The sequence below is a fragment of the Plectropomus leopardus genome, chromosome 21 (genome assembly GCF_026936395.1).
Source record: "Plectropomus leopardus strain MGB_pleo_1.0 chromosome 21, ASM2693639v1, whole genome shotgun sequence".
Taxonomy (NCBI): Eukaryota; Metazoa; Chordata; class Actinopteri; order Perciformes; family Serranidae; genus Plectropomus; species Plectropomus leopardus.
This window is the reverse complement of record NC_142196.1, coordinates 26,138,192-26,156,296: the sequence shown is the minus strand read 5'-3', so window position 1 is coordinate 26,156,296 and position 18,105 is coordinate 26,138,192. Positions and strand designations below refer to the sequence as shown.

General features: G+C 34.4%; 2 protein-coding genes across 2 annotated transcripts; one reads left to right on the top strand and one right to left on the bottom strand.

The window, feature by feature from the left end:
* Window positions 1–1,976: 1,976 nt before the first annotated feature.
* On the bottom strand, window positions 1,977–6,940 carry LOC121939496 (stomatin). The gene is made up of 7 exons (XM_088072236.1): window positions 6,616–6,940; window positions 6,345–6,457; window positions 5,572–5,644; window positions 4,886–4,968; window positions 4,553–4,756; window positions 3,368–3,502; window positions 1,977–2,171 (listed from the first exon to the last, which is right to left on the bottom strand). Exons 1-7 carry the CDS (start codon window positions 6,689–6,691, stop codon window positions 1,977–1,979), a joined length of 879 nt encoding a protein of 292 aa, XP_087928362.1. The 5' UTR covers window positions 6,692–6,940.
* On the top strand, window positions 4,626–17,073 carry LOC148186095 (SH2 domain-containing protein 1B). The gene is made up of 7 exons (XM_088072237.1): window positions 4,626–4,765; window positions 4,869–4,986; window positions 6,340–6,484; window positions 8,391–8,545; window positions 10,084–10,147; window positions 13,514–13,715; window positions 13,795–17,073. The coding sequence occupies exons 4-7, from the start codon at window positions 8,403–8,405 to the stop codon at window positions 13,839–13,841; spliced, it is 456 nt and encodes a 151-aa protein (XP_087928363.1). The 5' UTR covers window positions 4,626–4,765; window positions 4,869–4,986; window positions 6,340–6,484; window positions 8,391–8,402; the 3' UTR covers window positions 13,842–17,073.
* The last annotated feature ends 1,032 nt before the right edge of the window (window positions 17,074–18,105 follow it).

Genomic DNA, 18,105 nt, shown 5'->3' with positions numbered 1-18,105 from the left:
AAATAATGAAATATATATTTTCTTTACCATCTATTGTTGACACTGTTTTCATGCTTTCTGCCATTTCTGCTGCTCTGAAACGTCACATCTCAGCAACTCAGGTATCATCGAAATTTCCCAATTTCCCATTCGTAATTAGGACTTTGGAGGGCCGGTCATGTGCTTGTAAGTCAGAAATACGGTAAATAAAATATTTCTGAGGAGCACGTGAAGGCAGCATTACACCAGTTGTAGTTGCTGTTTATATTATTAGTTATTATTAGATTTTATTATTTGAAATAATGTTAAAATGAAAATGAAATTTTAATATAATATGATATATTATATTATTATTCTTTATTTGTTTTACAGTAATATTCAGTAATCCTCCCCAGCTAATTTTAAGATAATTTTCTTGTCTAATTATTATTACTTTTTATTTTTATTTATTTATTTTTTTATTTTTTTATTTGTTTGTTTAGTAGTCATAGTATGGGCATAAGTGCTGTAATTGGCCAAAATAAAAATGCTTGTATTTATGGAGACATGGTCACTTTCGGGTTTCAGATGAATTCAGAGAACAGAACAACAAAATCCTTGAATCAGTTATCGGGTAAATAATGATTCACCCTGCAGGTGAGACGGTCTGAGGGTCCCGAGGAGGGGCGAGGAGGTCAGGAGGTCAGAGGGGTCGAGACGTTCTATTATCAGAGTAAAGCTGCTGAGATAATCGCCGCTGAAACCAGTGGACGAGAACATATTCATGTCTCAGGTAAACTGCAGTATTAGGTAACGATAATGGGATGATCCATCACGTATCCGTCCTCTGACACCATTATCAGTTATGAGCGGCTGGTTTTCGCCACCAGAGAGACTTTTAGCCACGCTGTCGGCACGGCGCCGGAGATGTGGGTCGCTCCGCCTCTTTTGGTCCAGATTTCAGAATTATTTCATGCACTGATTTGAACTACGGTTGCAAATCGTAAGCACTTTCCTTAATCAACTATTGGTAAAATTATTTTGGTAAAAATTGATAAAAAAAAAAAATCAAAGCTCAAAGGAATATATTGCATAACACTTCGACAGCATTACGTAGCCTAATGATTCATTGATTACATTTCACGTTTGATTAAATTCTTAACAACGAAGTGTGTTTTAGACGTATTGTAGGAGCTGAGCTTGAAATTCTTTTTTACCTTTTTTACTAAGATTAACAACTGTAAAAAGAAAAGAAGTATTTTTTTCTTTAAATATATAATAATGATCATTTTTAATGTAATTTTCTGCACGATTTATTTTTAATAAGTTTCCCTCGTTAAAAAATATATAAGCTTGATATATCCCAGAAAATGAGTAAAAGATAACAAAAAAATTACCTAAAAAAGAAAAGAGAGAGGAAAAAAATTAGAAAATTAACAAAAAAAAGAAATAAAATAATTCCAGAACATGGTATTCATAATTATGTGATTAAAATTACATTATAGATATTATATTATTATAATTATATTATTATTATATTTCAGGTCATTTTCTTGTTCCTAGTGTCAACTTTGGTAAAGACATTCATGTTTTTTGAAAAAGCTCCTTTTAAAATATCTGTAAAACTTAAGACACTCAGCTTCGGTCGCACTTTGTGTTTCATGTATCATGATCATGGTTAATATCATTTTAGCACCGTCTGTTAGCACACTGATGATTTGATTTTGGTGGTTTCTGGGAAGTGGAGTGCAGAGACACCAATAAAACTAGCATTGAGCAACAGAAATAGTAATAAAATCAAATAACCCAAGCTGATTTTGAACATGAGGTGCAAAAATAAAAAAAACTCTTTTATTAACAGAGTAACTGAAATGCAATTATATTTACAAATAATCACAAATTTACAATTAATTCAACAACACAGAACATCTGAACAAAGAAATTTAACAAGCTAAACTGATGTTTTCTAAGTTTTGATGTTCTCGGCTCGGCCCGTCTTTATTTCCCTGCAGAGACGCTCAGACGAGTTCAGGCTGGTGGGAGAGGAACATGTGGAGCAGCTCTGTGGGGACGGAGAAGACCACGACGGACGCGCTGCTCGGGACGGACGACAACGACTGCAGGTATCTGAGCTGGAAAGCCACGGGGGAAAGTCCTGACGCCGCCTCCTTTAAAGCACGGGACGCCTTCACCTCTCCTTCAGCCGCAATCATCTACCGAACATACAGAGAGGCGAGGTAAGAGCTGCAGAACATCCCTGAAATATTGTTCGTTTTTATGGTCATAACCTGATGCTTCTGTTACACAATAATTCAGCTCAATAGAGGAAAATGTTTATTGTGCGCGTGTGCCTTCTCTAAATTCAGATTTTTTACCAAGTCCCTGAATGCAGCACAGACAAAACTCAGCCTCTGTTATGTTTATCCCATTTTGTTGTTTGTTATTTTATTTTATTTTGTTTTGTTTATTTATGCATTTATTTCAAAAATATAGAAGTAGGTCAATTAGCAGCTTAACAAGAAATTACCAAAAACAAAAAACTTTCAAGAAAATTACCTGAAATAAGACCCTCAAAACAGTTTTTAAAAAATTGACCTAAAAAAGTGTAAAAATAAAATACTTCATATAAATAAAAAAATAATTTATGTCTTTACTGTAACTTAATTTAAAGTATATGATTATAATAAATAAAAATAAACAAAGTTTTCTTGATATTTTTCCCAGGTTATTTGATCATTTTCTGGCAGCGGGCATAATTGATCAGTTGATCTGCTCACGGCTGATCAGATTTAGGCGTATTTCATATTTGCAAATTCAATTTGCACAATTTGAGGGTTAATGGAAACCCGCCTGTTGGTGGCTTGAGAAAGGAAAATAATGGACCCCCCACTATAACGAGCGTTTCAATCGATCTGTTACTTTCTGCTACTTTGCGCGTGTTTTAAACATGTTGCGGATCACATGACCTGAATTTCTGAAAACCTCCTCAGACTTAAACGTGCATTTGTTTAATGTCTGCGGGATCATTGGGATTAGATGAAACAGATGGCTCAGCGCTCACCTGTGTGTGAGTGTTCAGACGAGATGATAGAAAAACAGATTTGTTGAACTGAAGCTGACAGAGTGCCCCTCTGTGTGTGTGTGTGTGTGTGTGTGTGTGTGTGTGTGTGTGTGTCTGTGTGTGTGTGTGTGTGTGTGTGTGTGTGTGTGTGTGTGTCTGTGTGTGTGTGTGTGTGTGTGTGTGTGTGTGTGTGTGTGTGTGTGTGTGTGTGTGTGTGTGTGTGTGTGTGTGTGTGTGTGTGTGTGTGTGTGTGTGTGTGTGTGTGTGTGTGTGTGTGTGTGTGTGTGTGTGTGTGTGTGTGTGTGTGTGTGTGTGTGTGTGTGTGTGTGTGTGTGTGTGTGTGTGTACCTTGGCCCTGGCCTTCCTGGCAGCCTCGGCCTCTGAAGCCATGCAACGCTGCAGACTGACGGGGAGCGTCAGGTCTTTGAGCTCCACCCGCTCCACCTGAACGCCCCACAGCCTGGACGCAGCGTGCAGCAGCTCCTGCAGGACAACACAGGTACAACAAATATCAACAACTGTGTACTACTGTAGTACTGAGGGGCAAAGTGGGACAACCTAACATAAATATGTAAAGCTGAAATGCATCTAATCTTTTGTTTAATCAGAAATTATATTATTATAATTATATAAACCATGAACAAAACACACACAAATCAGTGAAAAAAATTCATACACAGAAGAAAAACAATTACTTAAAACATGTTTGTTTGTTTTAAAACGCCTGTTCAATTCAAGTTATTTTACTTTTAACACCATCTGCGCTCACTGAAACTTTAATTTGCTCTTTAAGAACTGAGTCTTACCAACAATTATGCCAACAGTTTGCATCCTTAAAGGCTCCTCTGTCCATCTGAATAAGAAAATAATTGTCAAATCTTGAGTAAAAATACTTTTTAACCAAAACTGACTTATCTGCTTTTAATCAACAAAATGAACTTTTATAATAATGTGCACATAACTGTAAGATTATAATTTCTCATTCTGTTTATGTTTTTTTGTTTTTTTAAATAGAAACATATATTTATTGCTGCTTGTTACTGTGATTTTTTGGTACATTTTTATTTGATTTTTTTTATTTATTTATTTATTTTTTTAATGTACTGTGCATTTGTGTTGTAGTTTCCTTTTAATATATCCTAACAAACTTCACCTAATTTTTAGGAATTTTATTTTTTAATTTTTCTTAAAAAATAAGTCTTGCTAAGTGTCATCTTTAACTAGTTGAAAACCACCTTATGATTATTTTAAAAATTTTAAAAAATAAAGCTGCAAGTTGAAAAACAGGTAAAGAAAATGTTTGTTTCTAAAAAATATGCTCTTTGATGGAAATTGTTTCCCCAGATGGACAGATTAGTCTTTTAGGATTCTTATCACATGTAAGTGTTGTGGGATTTAAATAAAGATCAAAGCTTAGTTCTGTGAGTCAGATGTTATAAAACATTAATTAGAGGCTTAAAATTGGTCCAATAAATTTTTTTTCATCATAAGAGCGTCCTGCCACAGTTTTTGACTTCATGTGTCTTCACTCACTTCCGTCCTCTTTGTAATGTCCGTCCTCTGCATCAGTATGTCTGTCAGAGTGTGTGCGCCCAGCGTGGCCCTCAGCGTCGTCTGAGCGAGCGTGTGCGTGGCCTGGTAACCATTTTTAACACGCGTCACCCAGAGGGAGGGGTCCACCACCCGGTAAAACACCACAGCGTCCACCTTTAACGGCACCCCGTCTGCAGTCAGGACCTGAGCGAGGTGAGTAAAAACAGCATCAGAAAACGCTCAAAATGATGCAACAGTTTGCTGTCTGTGCTGCTTTTTTAGGTCACTTTAAATAAAGTCTTAATTTAATCTGCAGGCCGAGCTGCTGCTGACCTCTTGTGGACAGATGTTAAAGGAGACGGTCCGCAGGTCCACTTTCTGTATGACGTCCAGCCAGGGGATGAACCAGAACAGACCTGCAGAGACACAGCAAGGTGAGAGGATCAGAGAAATAAGAAAAAACATTAAAAAATGAGAATGAAGTCATAATATTATAAGAATGATGTTGTAATTTTGAGAGTTAAGTCGTAATATTTTGAGAAAAAAGTAGTCATATTATGAGAATTAAAATTACAAGAAAAAAGTTGTAATGTGACGAGAAAAAAAGTTGTTATTTTACAAGAATAAAGTCATATTTTTACAAGAAATGAGATATTATATTATGAAAATTAACATATTGCCAGCGAACTATAACAGGCAGCATCCTTGGCAACCGGCTTTATTGTCATAAAATGATGACTATTTTCTTGTGTAACTGAGACTTCACTCTCGTAATATTACGATTTTATCACATAAAATTACGGCTTTTTTTTCTCGTCAAATTACAACTTATGTCCTGCAAGTTTACAACTTTATTCTCATAATATTCCGAGTTTATTCTCATAAAAGTATGACTTTCTTTCACTGCAATCAGTGTTTAAAACTAATTGTTGTGAATTTTTTCTTTGATTTTGTAAGTAAATTGAGTTTGTTTACATCGTTTGTATGTGCCTTGGTGGATATAAAGAACTGATTTGTACCAGGTCCTTTAGCTCGTCCTTTAACGGCACGGCCCAGTCTGAATATTACAGCCCTCTCATACTCCTGGATGACCTGCAAGACAGAAACCACAGCCTTTAAGGGACTGTTTGTTATTTATGAGAGAAAGATGGGGGCATCAAATATTTTTAAGCAGTGGGGCGGGACTTATGTTTTTTGTTTTGGGTCAGGGGAAGGACACACTACTTCAAATGGCTGTTTTGTATTTATTTCACTGGTGTTTTTTTTTAATTACACCATTTATCACAGCCAGAAACTGCAAAAACAGAAACTATGTTTGAATTTTCAAATGCGGCAGTCCTTAAACACATTATGGATGAACTTCCATCTGAAAAAAAAAAAAATACAACCAAACCTCTGCTTCATTTTCTATTGTTGTCATTGCTATACTAGTCTTCAGTCCCAATATTATTTATATATAGTGTCTGATTTCTATTTTTAATTATGTGTGTCACTGTTTTAATCCATTTGCGAATGTAGAATTTCTAGGCTTTTAGGATGTTTCTAGGATTTTGGGATGTTTATAGGATTTTAGGGCATTAGGGTCTTAGCTGGGACAAAAGGCACAAAATTGAGCTTGTTTATCAAAAAGCAAACAGCTGTGCCCTAAACAAAAACTACCATCCACCCAAATCTCTGGAAAATGGTATGCGTGACTTGCAGAAACACGATTGACTGGTGTGTGTTTTACTAACAACAGTTGTTGTTGTTGTTGTTGTTGTTGTTGTTGTTGTTGTTGTTTACACCAGGTCACCTTGGCACACATCCAGGCGGTGAGGGGGAAGGTGAAGAGGATAAAGGCCACGGAGAGCAGCGTCAGCACCGCCCCGAAGACCTCCAGCACCCCGCCGCTCCTCCTCCCTTCTTCTGCCAAAAAACAGAGGCAGCAGCGAGGTGTGTAAAAACAATAAATAAAACTTCAGCTGGAGAAAAATGAGTAATTATGACGTTTCGCCTTAAAAATCACTGAAAACGATGTTAGCACGAAAAGTAAAACTAGCATAAATTAGCTTAACTTCACTGACCTTTCCGGTTGTTTGTGTCGTTTTCAGTGATAAATTCATCCGTAACTCCAACTCTATTAAGTCCAGATAGAGGCATTGTAGCTATATTTACTATAAAAAATTTAAAACAGCTGTGGTTTAAAGTACCAAAGAGTATTTGTTATATTTTCAACCCATTAGCAACGATAGAAAGCTGCTAATGTTTGGTCGGTTATGTTCCTAGGATATTAAAGATATGCCCCGCCCTATTGCGCCCTTCTCCGCCTCTGATTGGCTCACCCCAACATTCTACTGTAACCCTAACCAATCAAAGCAACGAAGGCAACGAGCACTAGCCAATCAGAGGGGAGAAAGGCGGGTCAAAAACATCGCGTCTCTCTCCACGTCGCCTAGCAACACACATTCTTTTTTCGCGTTTTTCTTTAATTTAAAGGGAAACTACACCTAGTTCCAAAATGTACACTTGAATAAAGACAGCCAAAATATATATTATATATATATATATATATATATATATATATATATATATATATATATATATATATATATAGTAGTTTAGTATATTATATATATATAATATACTAAACACTGATATTATGTTGATGGCAAGTAAAATAGCTGGTAAGCCACAAAAGCCCTTGAGCTGACTTGCATTATATTATTTCTGGGTGTCATTCTGGGCTTTTGACTTGGAATTTGTCATTTTAACTATTTTCTACCTGATGATGTCATTTTGACTTTTTTTAAAATTATTTCCACTAGGTGACCTGTCACAATCAATGTAGCTGCTAATCACTGACATAATCCAGGATGTGATAATCAAAAAAATCTATTTTGCATAATATATATGTTTTTTATACCTTTTTTTTTCTTTAATCTAAAAACATAATGGCATCATGACAAAAATCTCTCATTGAGAGGGTTAAAATTCTGAAATTTGATATTTATGATTAGGACTGATGTTTAAAAAATTAAACTCAATGAAAGAAGAAAATAACATTATTGTATAATATTTTTTATAGCCTGATTTTGAAAAGCACATTTTATGTGCAGAGCGATATGAGTGTGTGTAGCATTAAAGCGGCTGCTAAGGCTTAATTACACACCTGGAAAGTTTTGTGACTGCGTCTCACACAGTTAAACTGTTGTGTTAACAAAATCTGTCCACACACAGATATATAAACAACTGAAGAAATGCTAAAAATAACTTCTGTAGTAGTTTCCATTACAAGGCGTTTCCTTGTCATCATTTTCCCATGATTTCACACACACACACACACACACACACACACACACACACACACAAACAACCACACACACACATTGTTTTTTGGTTTTTTTTTAATTATGTTTATCGGCTTTTATGATAAATAAATAAATAAAATATTTTTAAAAAATAAAGAATAGACACAACAACAATCAATGCATAATAATAATAATAATAATAATAATAATAATAATAATAATAATTAATAATAACAGTATAAAAAATACATTAAAAAACCCACATCTACAGACACAGACAGTAAAACCAAAACCAGCCATCTCTCTCTCTTTCTCACACATGCTCACTCACTCATATCGACTTCCTGTGAAACTGTGAGGCCAGCTTAATAGTTTCCCTTCGTCTCTGTGCACTCTGCTGAACTCCTGCATGTGTTGACCTCTCTCTCTGTCTGTGCTGCTGTCAGAAAACTAAATCAGACAGCAGCATCTGGACCTCGCACAGAGCTGCAGATTTTGGAGATGAAACTGTTCTGAGTCGTGTTTGGTGTTTGGATGTCCGTCCGTTGCAGTCTCTCCTCGCCATGGCAGCAGCTCTGCCGGTGTGTTATCACGGCGCCATGACCAAGACGGAGTGTGAGGAGCTGCTGGGTAAGAAGAACAAGGACGGAGCCTACCTGATCCGGGACAGCGAGACCATCCAGGGAGCCATGTGTCTGTGTGTTTAGTGAGTATTATTTACCCTCTGCAGTACTGCACTCTGTAACTGTACTGCTCACTTATACTTTAATGTGCAAAACTTGTCTTCATCTGAAGTTTTCAGTGTTTTTTTCAGTTACGGTATAGTCTATTTTAAAAGATTTTCTATTAGTACAAGTATAAGTACTGTGGTCAGTGGTGGAATGTATATAAGTACATTTACTCTACTTTATTTGAATATATAGTAGATTTTATGCTTCTTTGTACTTGAACTTCATATTTCAGCGTGAATATTGGACTTTTTACATCACTACATTTATTTTACAGCTACTAGTTCAGGTTTAGATTCAGGTTGTACATATAAAATATTTGATTAGTTTATACATTGTGATGCATTGTAATCTAATTACATTTTTAATGCAAAATATGTCATTAATACGTATTACGTATGTCAGAGTAATATTATTAGTGGCATTACGTATGTTTTTATTTGTGGTTAAACTTTACGATGCACCATTACGTTTTTACAACGGAGGATTAGCATCATATTAAAGAAAAAAAAATCTTAGATTTCGAGAATAAAGTTGCAATTTTTCGAAAAAAAGTTGTGATATTGTGAGAAAAAATGTGTAAATTTTTGAGAATAAAGCTGTAATATTATGAGAAATTTATGAGAAGAAAAGTCCTACTAATCGTAATATTGGGACTTTTTTTTCTGGTGAATTTATGAGTTTAATGTTGTAATATTAGTACCTTATTCTTGTAAATTTACATTTTTTTCCTCATAATATTACAACTTTTTACTAAAAAATTACAACTTTATTCTCGTAATATCAGGACTTTATTCTTTCAATCTGACATTTTTTTTTCCCGTAACGTCACCCTAGTCCTCCATATTACATTTTAAAGGAGGTAGATTATTTAAAATATTCAAAATTGTTAAAGAATTATTATAATTTTGCGTAAACCATAAAGTACGTACATTTATTTTTTGTGTGTTGAATTTTGTTCACATTGTTTTGCATGCATGCTGTCATTAACAAGAAGGGCAGCTGAAAGAATGCAAAATGTGTACAAGAAAACAAGATTTCTTTTAGTCAAAGTTGGTTTAAAGAAATAATCACGTAGACATTTATTAATTGCATTACTTTAAAACTGCTTCACCTTCAACACGTTGCGGTCTGGTCAGGTTCCATTGTGGTTTGTTGCTGCTTCTGTCGCAATTTTCCATTTTGTGTACACAGCATTTATGCACAGCCAAAACAAAGGCATACTAACAATTACAAATATTTTCATAAAAAAAGATGCAAAAAAAGGGTTTGAAAGAGCTTCTGATGAGCGAAAAATGTCTTTCAGCTAATAAAAACTCAGGAGAGAGGATTTAAACTGTGTGCCAGTGAGTCATGTGACCACTTCACCAGCATCACCTGTTTTTGGTTTATGCAACAAACCAAACGTGGGCATGCTGCATCATCTGCAACTTAATCTAATTTTTGTTTTTCATTTGTGCTTTACAATTCTGCAGCTATCATGTGTCAACAACATGCATCTTGTTTGTCTTTGCAGTAAACAAAAGGTGGTGTACACTTACAGACTGCTGCAGACACACGCGGGACAATATACTCTCGTGGTAAAACACACACACACACACACACACACACACACACACACACACACACAAACAAACCACATGCATAACTGATTACTTTTTTCTGCTTTTATTTATTTAAATAAGTGCACAGTTTTCTGTAAATTTATTTCCCCAGCGTGATGCATCTAAATGTTGTGACAGAGTCCTCTCAGTACGGTTGAATTAAGAAATACTAACTGGGATGATTTTCCAAACCAAAATAATTTCCGAGTATTGACAGAAATGTGTCAAAAGATGTCCAGTTTTGTAAGTAGGTGTCGAGTGTTTGGTCAGAGTCTTTTAGGTGTTTCTTTATTCTTATATCTTCCATCTGTGAGGCATTTATTGGTGCGTAACCTGTGAATGTATTAATAGCACTTCTGCAAATAATTGTCACGTTGTAATCTCAATCATTATTATTATTAAATGTCACAGAGATCAATGATTAATTGTAACACTCATGTGGAAACCAACTTTAAAAAATGCTCTATGTGATAAAATTAAACACTGACTAACAGCGAGATGAATGTAAACAAAAATAATGTTGAAATATCACTAAAATTACCTTTCTAAATGTGCGTATGATTGACATTTCACAGACCGCTGTGTATCTGCAAAAAGAAATACAAACAAATCAGTGAAGTTGGCAAACAACCCGAAAACATTGTTTTCCGTCTCTAAACTTACATTTAATATCCTTCTTATCATATTTCCCGCAGTTATTTTAGCTAATTTTAAGCAGACAGTTAACTATTGTAACTGTGTGGACTCTCGCTCTGAAGGGTGCCTGAGGTTTGCACATTTATACATCTATGTTTGGGTAAAAGCACACACGTTATTTTTGTGCACAGACATCGTTCATGCATGTGACCCCAGGTGTCCAAGAGACACAGTGCCAAAAAAAACTTCAAATACGGTAAGCCGAAACAACAGTCAAGAGTGAGGTTGGAAAGTAACACAGCACACAACCTCAGCGCCCTCAGAGGCAGCGACACCACGATTCAAACCCGAACACGCCACACTGAGCTGCTGCTGACCCGCCGAAATTTAACGGACGCACCAATGAATGTTCACGGCATCAAAAACAACTCAGTTTATTTATTTAGTAATCATTTGTTTGTATTTAATTAACCCTTAGGGACTGTTTGGCTCATTTTACTTTTCATTCTTCATTTCCTTTAATTGTGTGTGTTGATGCATGTGTCCTAAATGTAGTCCAGATCGTGTATTTGAGTGTAATCAGTGAATTTGCAGCTCAGCTCCTACAATAAGTCTAAAATACACTGTGGAAACTAAATAGTTACATTCAGACTGTTCAGGTCAAAAAATGCTCCATTGAAACCCATTCAAACTGACATTTTTGATCCCACAGCCATCAGAGCAGAAAAACAGGACTTGTATTATTTCTGGGTGTCATTCTGGGCTTTTGACTTGAATTTGTCATTTTGACAGTTTTCTACCTGATGAGGTCATTTTGACCATATTTGGCATATGGAGAAAAACTAGGTTAACTGACATATCCCAGACTGTGATGATGATGATGATGATAATAGCTATAATTATAATTATAATAAAACTTCTTAGCATGTAGTATATTGTAAGTCCTTTTCCCCCCTTTTTTCCATCTAAAATCAAAGTGGCATCATGACAAACACCTGGCATTTAAAGGGTTAATATTTTGAAAGTTAATAAATATTTAATATTATGATTAGGCCTGATGTTGGTTACAAAAAAACTCAATGAAAGTAGAAAATCATATTGATGTATAATATTTTTTGTAGCCTGATTTTGAAAAGTGCATTTTGTGCACAGAGGTATACAAGTGTGAGATTTAGACTCTGGACGTAAAAAATAATATACAAAAATAAAAGTTGCTGCTAATCATTGAGATATCATAGGCTGTAATAATAAAAAAAATCTAGTTTGCATGCTGTATATTGTCCTCCTCCTCCTCCTCCTCCTCCTCCTCCTCCTCCTCCTCAGACTCAAACTATTAAAAGAAACCACAGATCAGATCAGTCTGGGTTAAAGGAACTTTTCTCCCCGAAAATGGAAACCCAGCCGTACTCAGCTCACCCCCTCATCACAGGAAACTCCTCTGACGTGTGTTTTTAGACACAAACACACCAACCAACTATTTTTTTTTTTTTTGCTTTTGGGGGTCACTGTTTTCCACTCAAAGCACAAATCATTAATCTGAAATGCATGATTTTCCACTCTGATCAATGCTGTTGTCAGCTCTTTGTACATCTCCATCAGCTCTTTATTCTGTTTTCTTTTTTCATTCTTTATATATATATATTCTTGTTTCCATTTCTATCTAAATGTTTCCCTTATCTGAGATTTTCAGGCTGAGTTGTTTTTGCTACATGTTGCTGTTTTTGTTCTTGTTTCCATGTTGTCATTTCCGCATTTGATTTCTTACAGGAAGGTTTTGGTGAGATTTTGAAACTTGAATAACTTTCAAACGTGGATCAACGTCAGTTTTCTTGTGCAGCGTTCAGATGCTTTTCACAGGCAATAAACCTTTGAAACATGAGCAAAAAGTCGGCAAACTGCGAAAAAAATTTAAAACGACCTGAAAATTAGTGAAAAAAAGAATTGTCTGAAAATTATCAAGAAATACTATATTTATAATTATTTTAATTACATATATATATTTATATATACTGTATAGTATTATTTATATTTATATTGTTTATTTTATTATTTTTAATTTAGCAGTTTTTCAGGTTATTTCCTGTTTTTGATATTTTACTTTCCTTTTTTTCTTTGCTAATTTTGGATTTTCTCGTAACATTTACTATTTAGGGGTTATTTCTTGTTAACCCTTTCACACCTGGACCGACATCAGTTTGTGTGTGCTGCGTTCAGATGTCTTTGACATACAGTTAAACCTCTGAAACCTGAGAAAGCTGGTCTGATTTCTTTTGAAAATGTGGTTAAAAAAAAACATAAAGAGCAACTCCACATGAAATATTCCACAAACTGCAAAAAAAAAAAAAAAATAAGGTGACAAGGAAGTTATCAGGACATGAGATGGTAGAAGTATTTTTTAAAAAATCGTAAAAATGTATAATATTTTATACTTACAATTATGTTACAGAAAAAAAAATCAATTTTTGATTATTTTCAGGTTATTTTATTATAACTTTTTATTAATTTCTTGCTCATTTTTGCCTCCTTTCCATATTTTTGAAAGAAATTAGGCCAGTTTGCTCAGGTTTCAAAGGGTTAATATAGACAATAATTGTCCGATTAAGTGTGCATTAGAGTCCATTATCAGCTGTTGCGTGCTCTTTTTTCCTCCGTGTTTTTTCCGTCTTTTGTGATGTAATTTTCTCGGTGTGTTTGTTGTTCCCTCAGTCGTCAGGAGGGATGGATGAGGTATTTTTTAAGTCGTTGGACGATCTGATCCGTCACTATAAAAGGAGGAACCAGGGCCTCGCCATGCACCTGCGCCACTCTGTCAAAAGGAAGACGGCCATGTTGTTCCGCTGCCAAAAACCCGGTGATTCCTCCAGGTCATGGGGGAAGTCTTCACCTGAAAAGGAATCTGATTACGAGAGTACGTCACATATTTTATCCTCCTGTCTTCTTTATATCGTCTTTGAGTAAAATATTGAACCTTTTCTTGATTTTTCCAGATGCTCCTGAATCGTCAGATTACGTCGAAGTCTTGCCTGACACATGAGGAGAGTTAAAAAACACTTTTCTGAACTTTGGTGTTTAAAAATATTCACACCGGATCAAATTCAGGATAAAGAACGAACGGACGCATGATGAAGAACGTCACGTCTGCTTGTGTTTCTGTAATTATAAGTGGAAATGTGCGTCGTTCAGTCTTTTTTTTCAATCTGGAATTTCTCAAAAACTATTGGATGGATTATCGTGAGATTTGGTTCAGGCATTCGTCATCTCCAGAGGATGATCCGAAATCCCTTTTTTTATCCTTTAACTCGGAGCGACATCGTTTTACTTATGGTGCATTCAGACACCTTTCGCAAGTATTTAAACTTCGACCCTGAGCTAAATGACGTGATGTCTTTTAAAAATATGTAAAAAAAAAAAAAAAAAATTAATGAGCCACAAATAGTAGATTTAGAAATATAGTTTTTTAAAGCAATATGGAAAATTGTCTAGGGAAAAACTACATTTAGAATGATCTAAATTACGTTTTTCAAATTATGTTACAGAAATTTTATAATTTTTAAGTGTTTTCTGCGGGTCAGTTCCTTCCTTTTTTGTCTTTTTTTCCCTTTAAATTTCAGGTAGGTTTTTTTTTTTTTGCGCTTTTCACTAATTTCTTGCACATTTTTGGATAATTTCTTCTTTCTTTCACTTTTCCTGTGGTTTATATAGCTGACTGTAACATGAGATAATTTTTTGCCAGTACCTATTACATCACCCACCAGTGGGAGTGTTTATTGGTCAGGTGCAGCGCAGTGCATTCTGGTAGTTGTAGGTTTTCAACCTTTTGAGCAAAAGCGTCCTTTTTCTCCATTTTCTTTGTTCATGTAGCACGAATTTCAGTAGCATTTGTATCATGCTAATGCATAGACATAAATATAATTAAATGTTTATTATTTTTAAACCTGAGTAGATTGGCTTAATTTCTTTTTTTTTTTATGGGAAAAAGGCAATGATTAATGAAAGAAAAAATGCCCCAAAATGATCAGGAAATTAGTAAAAAGTAAAGAAAATTGCCTGAAAATAACATTAAAAAAGATTCTAAAAATGAAAAAGAAGTAAAAGTTAACAGGCTAAAAAATCTGCAGAGGTTTGCAAACTTGCAAATATAAAAATAATTTTTTTTAAAAAATTAATGATTGGTTGAAGGCAAGAGAAAGAGAAAAAAAGAATATCAGAAAATTATCAAAAAAGTTTAAAATGTTCAGAAAATGATATTTATTATATGTTAGAAAAAATCTACAGAAGAGATATTTATTTCAGTAGATTTCTTTTTAGCATTTTTTTTTCAGTGTTTTCATCCATTTACAAACGGGTGGAAACTCCTGACCTATTGAAGGATTTCCTTGATGCAAATGTGCTCATTTATCAAAAGAGATCTGCCACCTAGCTAACAAATGGTTTCATTATTTCTCAGCTCAGCTTCACAAACATGTTTGCCATCCTCAGTCATGCACAGCCCCTCACTTTTTTAAGTTTAGAAACTAACCACATTAACCATCACGCAGCTTCGAACTCAGATAAAAATGATTTCCAGGAAGTTAATTATGGGTCTTAAAAGTAAAGATGAATTCACAAACATGAAGCTCACAGAATAGTCACACATTTTTACATGTTCTGATCATGAAAAGCTCTTAAACTTTTTATTTTGTAAAGATTTTCCTAACTTTTATTTGTCTGTGGTCACATCAGAAGCATGACGTGGCGTAAAATTGAATGTTTCTTCACATTTAGGCAAAAAATTGTATGAAAAACCAATATTAACAATTTGTTAGCCCGTCTCTAAACACGTTTTTACTGTCCTTCTGTTTCTCTCAGCTCCAAACCCACTGATTACTGCTCAGGATTTCAATCTTTAACCCTTTAAAGCTTGAGTCATCATCACTTTTCTTGTGCTGCTTTCACAGCTATTTAAACCTTTGAGCTCTAAGCAAATTGATTCAGTTTCTTTAAAAAAAAAAAGTCAATGAAAAAGTTTATAAGAAATGTTCCTCCAATTTCAAGAAATTAATAGATGTGGAAAAAACATTTTTTTTTAACAAGAAATTGTCCAAAAATCAACAAGAAAGAGTAGAACAAACAAGCAAAGAAATGACCTTTAAAAGTTGCTTCAAAATGTATAATAATGTCTCAGAATTTAAAATATTTAAGTGTGACCATTATAATTATAGTTTTCTGGACATTTCTGGGCCATTCTTATAAATTAGCGCTTTTACTTTTGGTACTTTTTTTTATGTTGATACTTTTGCACTATGGTATAATTACCTCTTTCGCTCCTGGCTACGTGTGAACACGTGACTTAATTGCTCTACCTTCCTCTTTTCACTTCCTCCTTCCTTCTTTGCAACCTGAAGAAACTGGCTTTACTTTGAGATAGGAAAAATGTCTAGAGAACAAGATTAACCCTTTGAAACCTCAGCAAATTGGCTTGAGCTTTTTTAAAAACACGTAAAGTTAGTAAGTTTTGAGTTACAATTTTTTTACCTGAAATGTACAAAGAAAGGACAGAAAATGGTACAGTTTAGTTAAGAATAATCACAAAAATTATACTAAAACTAGATATAGTTTTCTAGACATGTTCTGTACTTTTCACAATTATTATTAATTTCAAATAGTTTCTCAGTTAAAAAAAATCTTTAATATGACTGACGGGCTTCTGAATGCAGCACAAGAAAACTGGTTGTCCAGGTTTTAGAGGGTCAAAACACAAAGTGAAGTTAATATTAAATATTTCCTCCATTCTCGAGTGAGTGATGAATACACGTTAAAGTGTTTTTATGTTCTTTACTTTGTAAAATAATGAAAGTAAAAGCACAGGCGATGGGTCATCTTCTGTGGCGCAGCTTGAATTAATGTAGATGCAGTGAGCAGGTACCCAGAAGAAGAAGCAGATAATGTCGGTTTTATCTGGTTTCAGAGAACCGAAAAAAAAACCACATCTGAAGTCGACTTTAACAGGCACAGAGTTTGTCACACTGAGCTTTTGTGTTCTCTGTTTTTGTTTTGGGTTTGACCCTCTCCTCATCGTTTCAACACTGTCATCCGATGTTTGAACACGAGTTACTTAATCCTTTGTGACGCCTGTCTTATACATTTAAAGCTTTGAAACTTGAGCAAAGTGGTTTAATTTCTTTTGAAAATGTGGCAATGAACATACAAATTAATGATGTCCCGCGAACGGAAAGAAATCAGGAAAATGACCCGAAAATTAGTTTTAAGAGAGGCTGAGAAATTACTTGAACAATACAGAAAATGTCCAGAAAACTGTATTTATAACAATTATTATTGTAATTATTCTTAAATATTTTTTCCATATATTTATTTATTGAGGGTTTTTGTTTGTTTGTTTCATACCCATTTTTTAATCTTTTTTTTTGGTACATTTTAGATGCAATTTTTGTAACCCATACTCCTAACTTCTACCAGTGTGTCTGCTCAGGTTTCAAGGGGTTAACCCTTTAAAACCTATGCAAATTATCTTGATTTCTTTCAAAAACATGGGACCAAGACAATGGGCAACTTGGGAAGAAATTACCCAAAAGCCAGCAAAAACAGCTGTAAAAAGTACAAGAAATATACAAAAAAACGTGTTTTTTTTTTAAAAATAAAAATAAATAAATGAATAAAAACAAAGATTGATAGTTACAATAATTTTGGGGATACTTTGGGGCATTTTTCCCTAGTGTTTTAAAAAATAATTTTCTAAATTTACTAATTTTTTGCAAATTGAGGAACACTTCTTGCCAAGTTGCTCACTGCCTTTAACCCTGAAGTTTTTTTGAAGAAAGAAAGCCAATTTGTGAAAAGTGATATTCACCTTCTTCACTTTCTGTAAATATTCACTTTGTAAATATGATTTTTAAAATTTTTTCTTGATTTTTTTGTGTGTGTTCCATGTGTGTTTAATTAAAATTTCACTGGTGCAGACACAACAAACGTGAAACTGAGATTTTTCTCTCTGTGTTATGAAAGAAAACTACCTCCATATATGACTGTCTGTACAGACAGAAACAATAGCTGAACATCCTGTGTCATCTTCCATGAGCTTCTCATGACACACCTTTTATTTCACTGTCACTTACTTTTTTATGCATCACTTAACAAGACGATCATCACTTTTGGATATTAGTTTTGCTTATATTTCTGGAAGTTTTTTTAAATATTGCATAGTGGAAGCGAATGCATGACTTTCTTTGTTTTATTTTTGTGCAAACTGACCAAACAAGTGCAGGAGAAAATAGTAAAGACACATGAAACGGAGTGGAAAC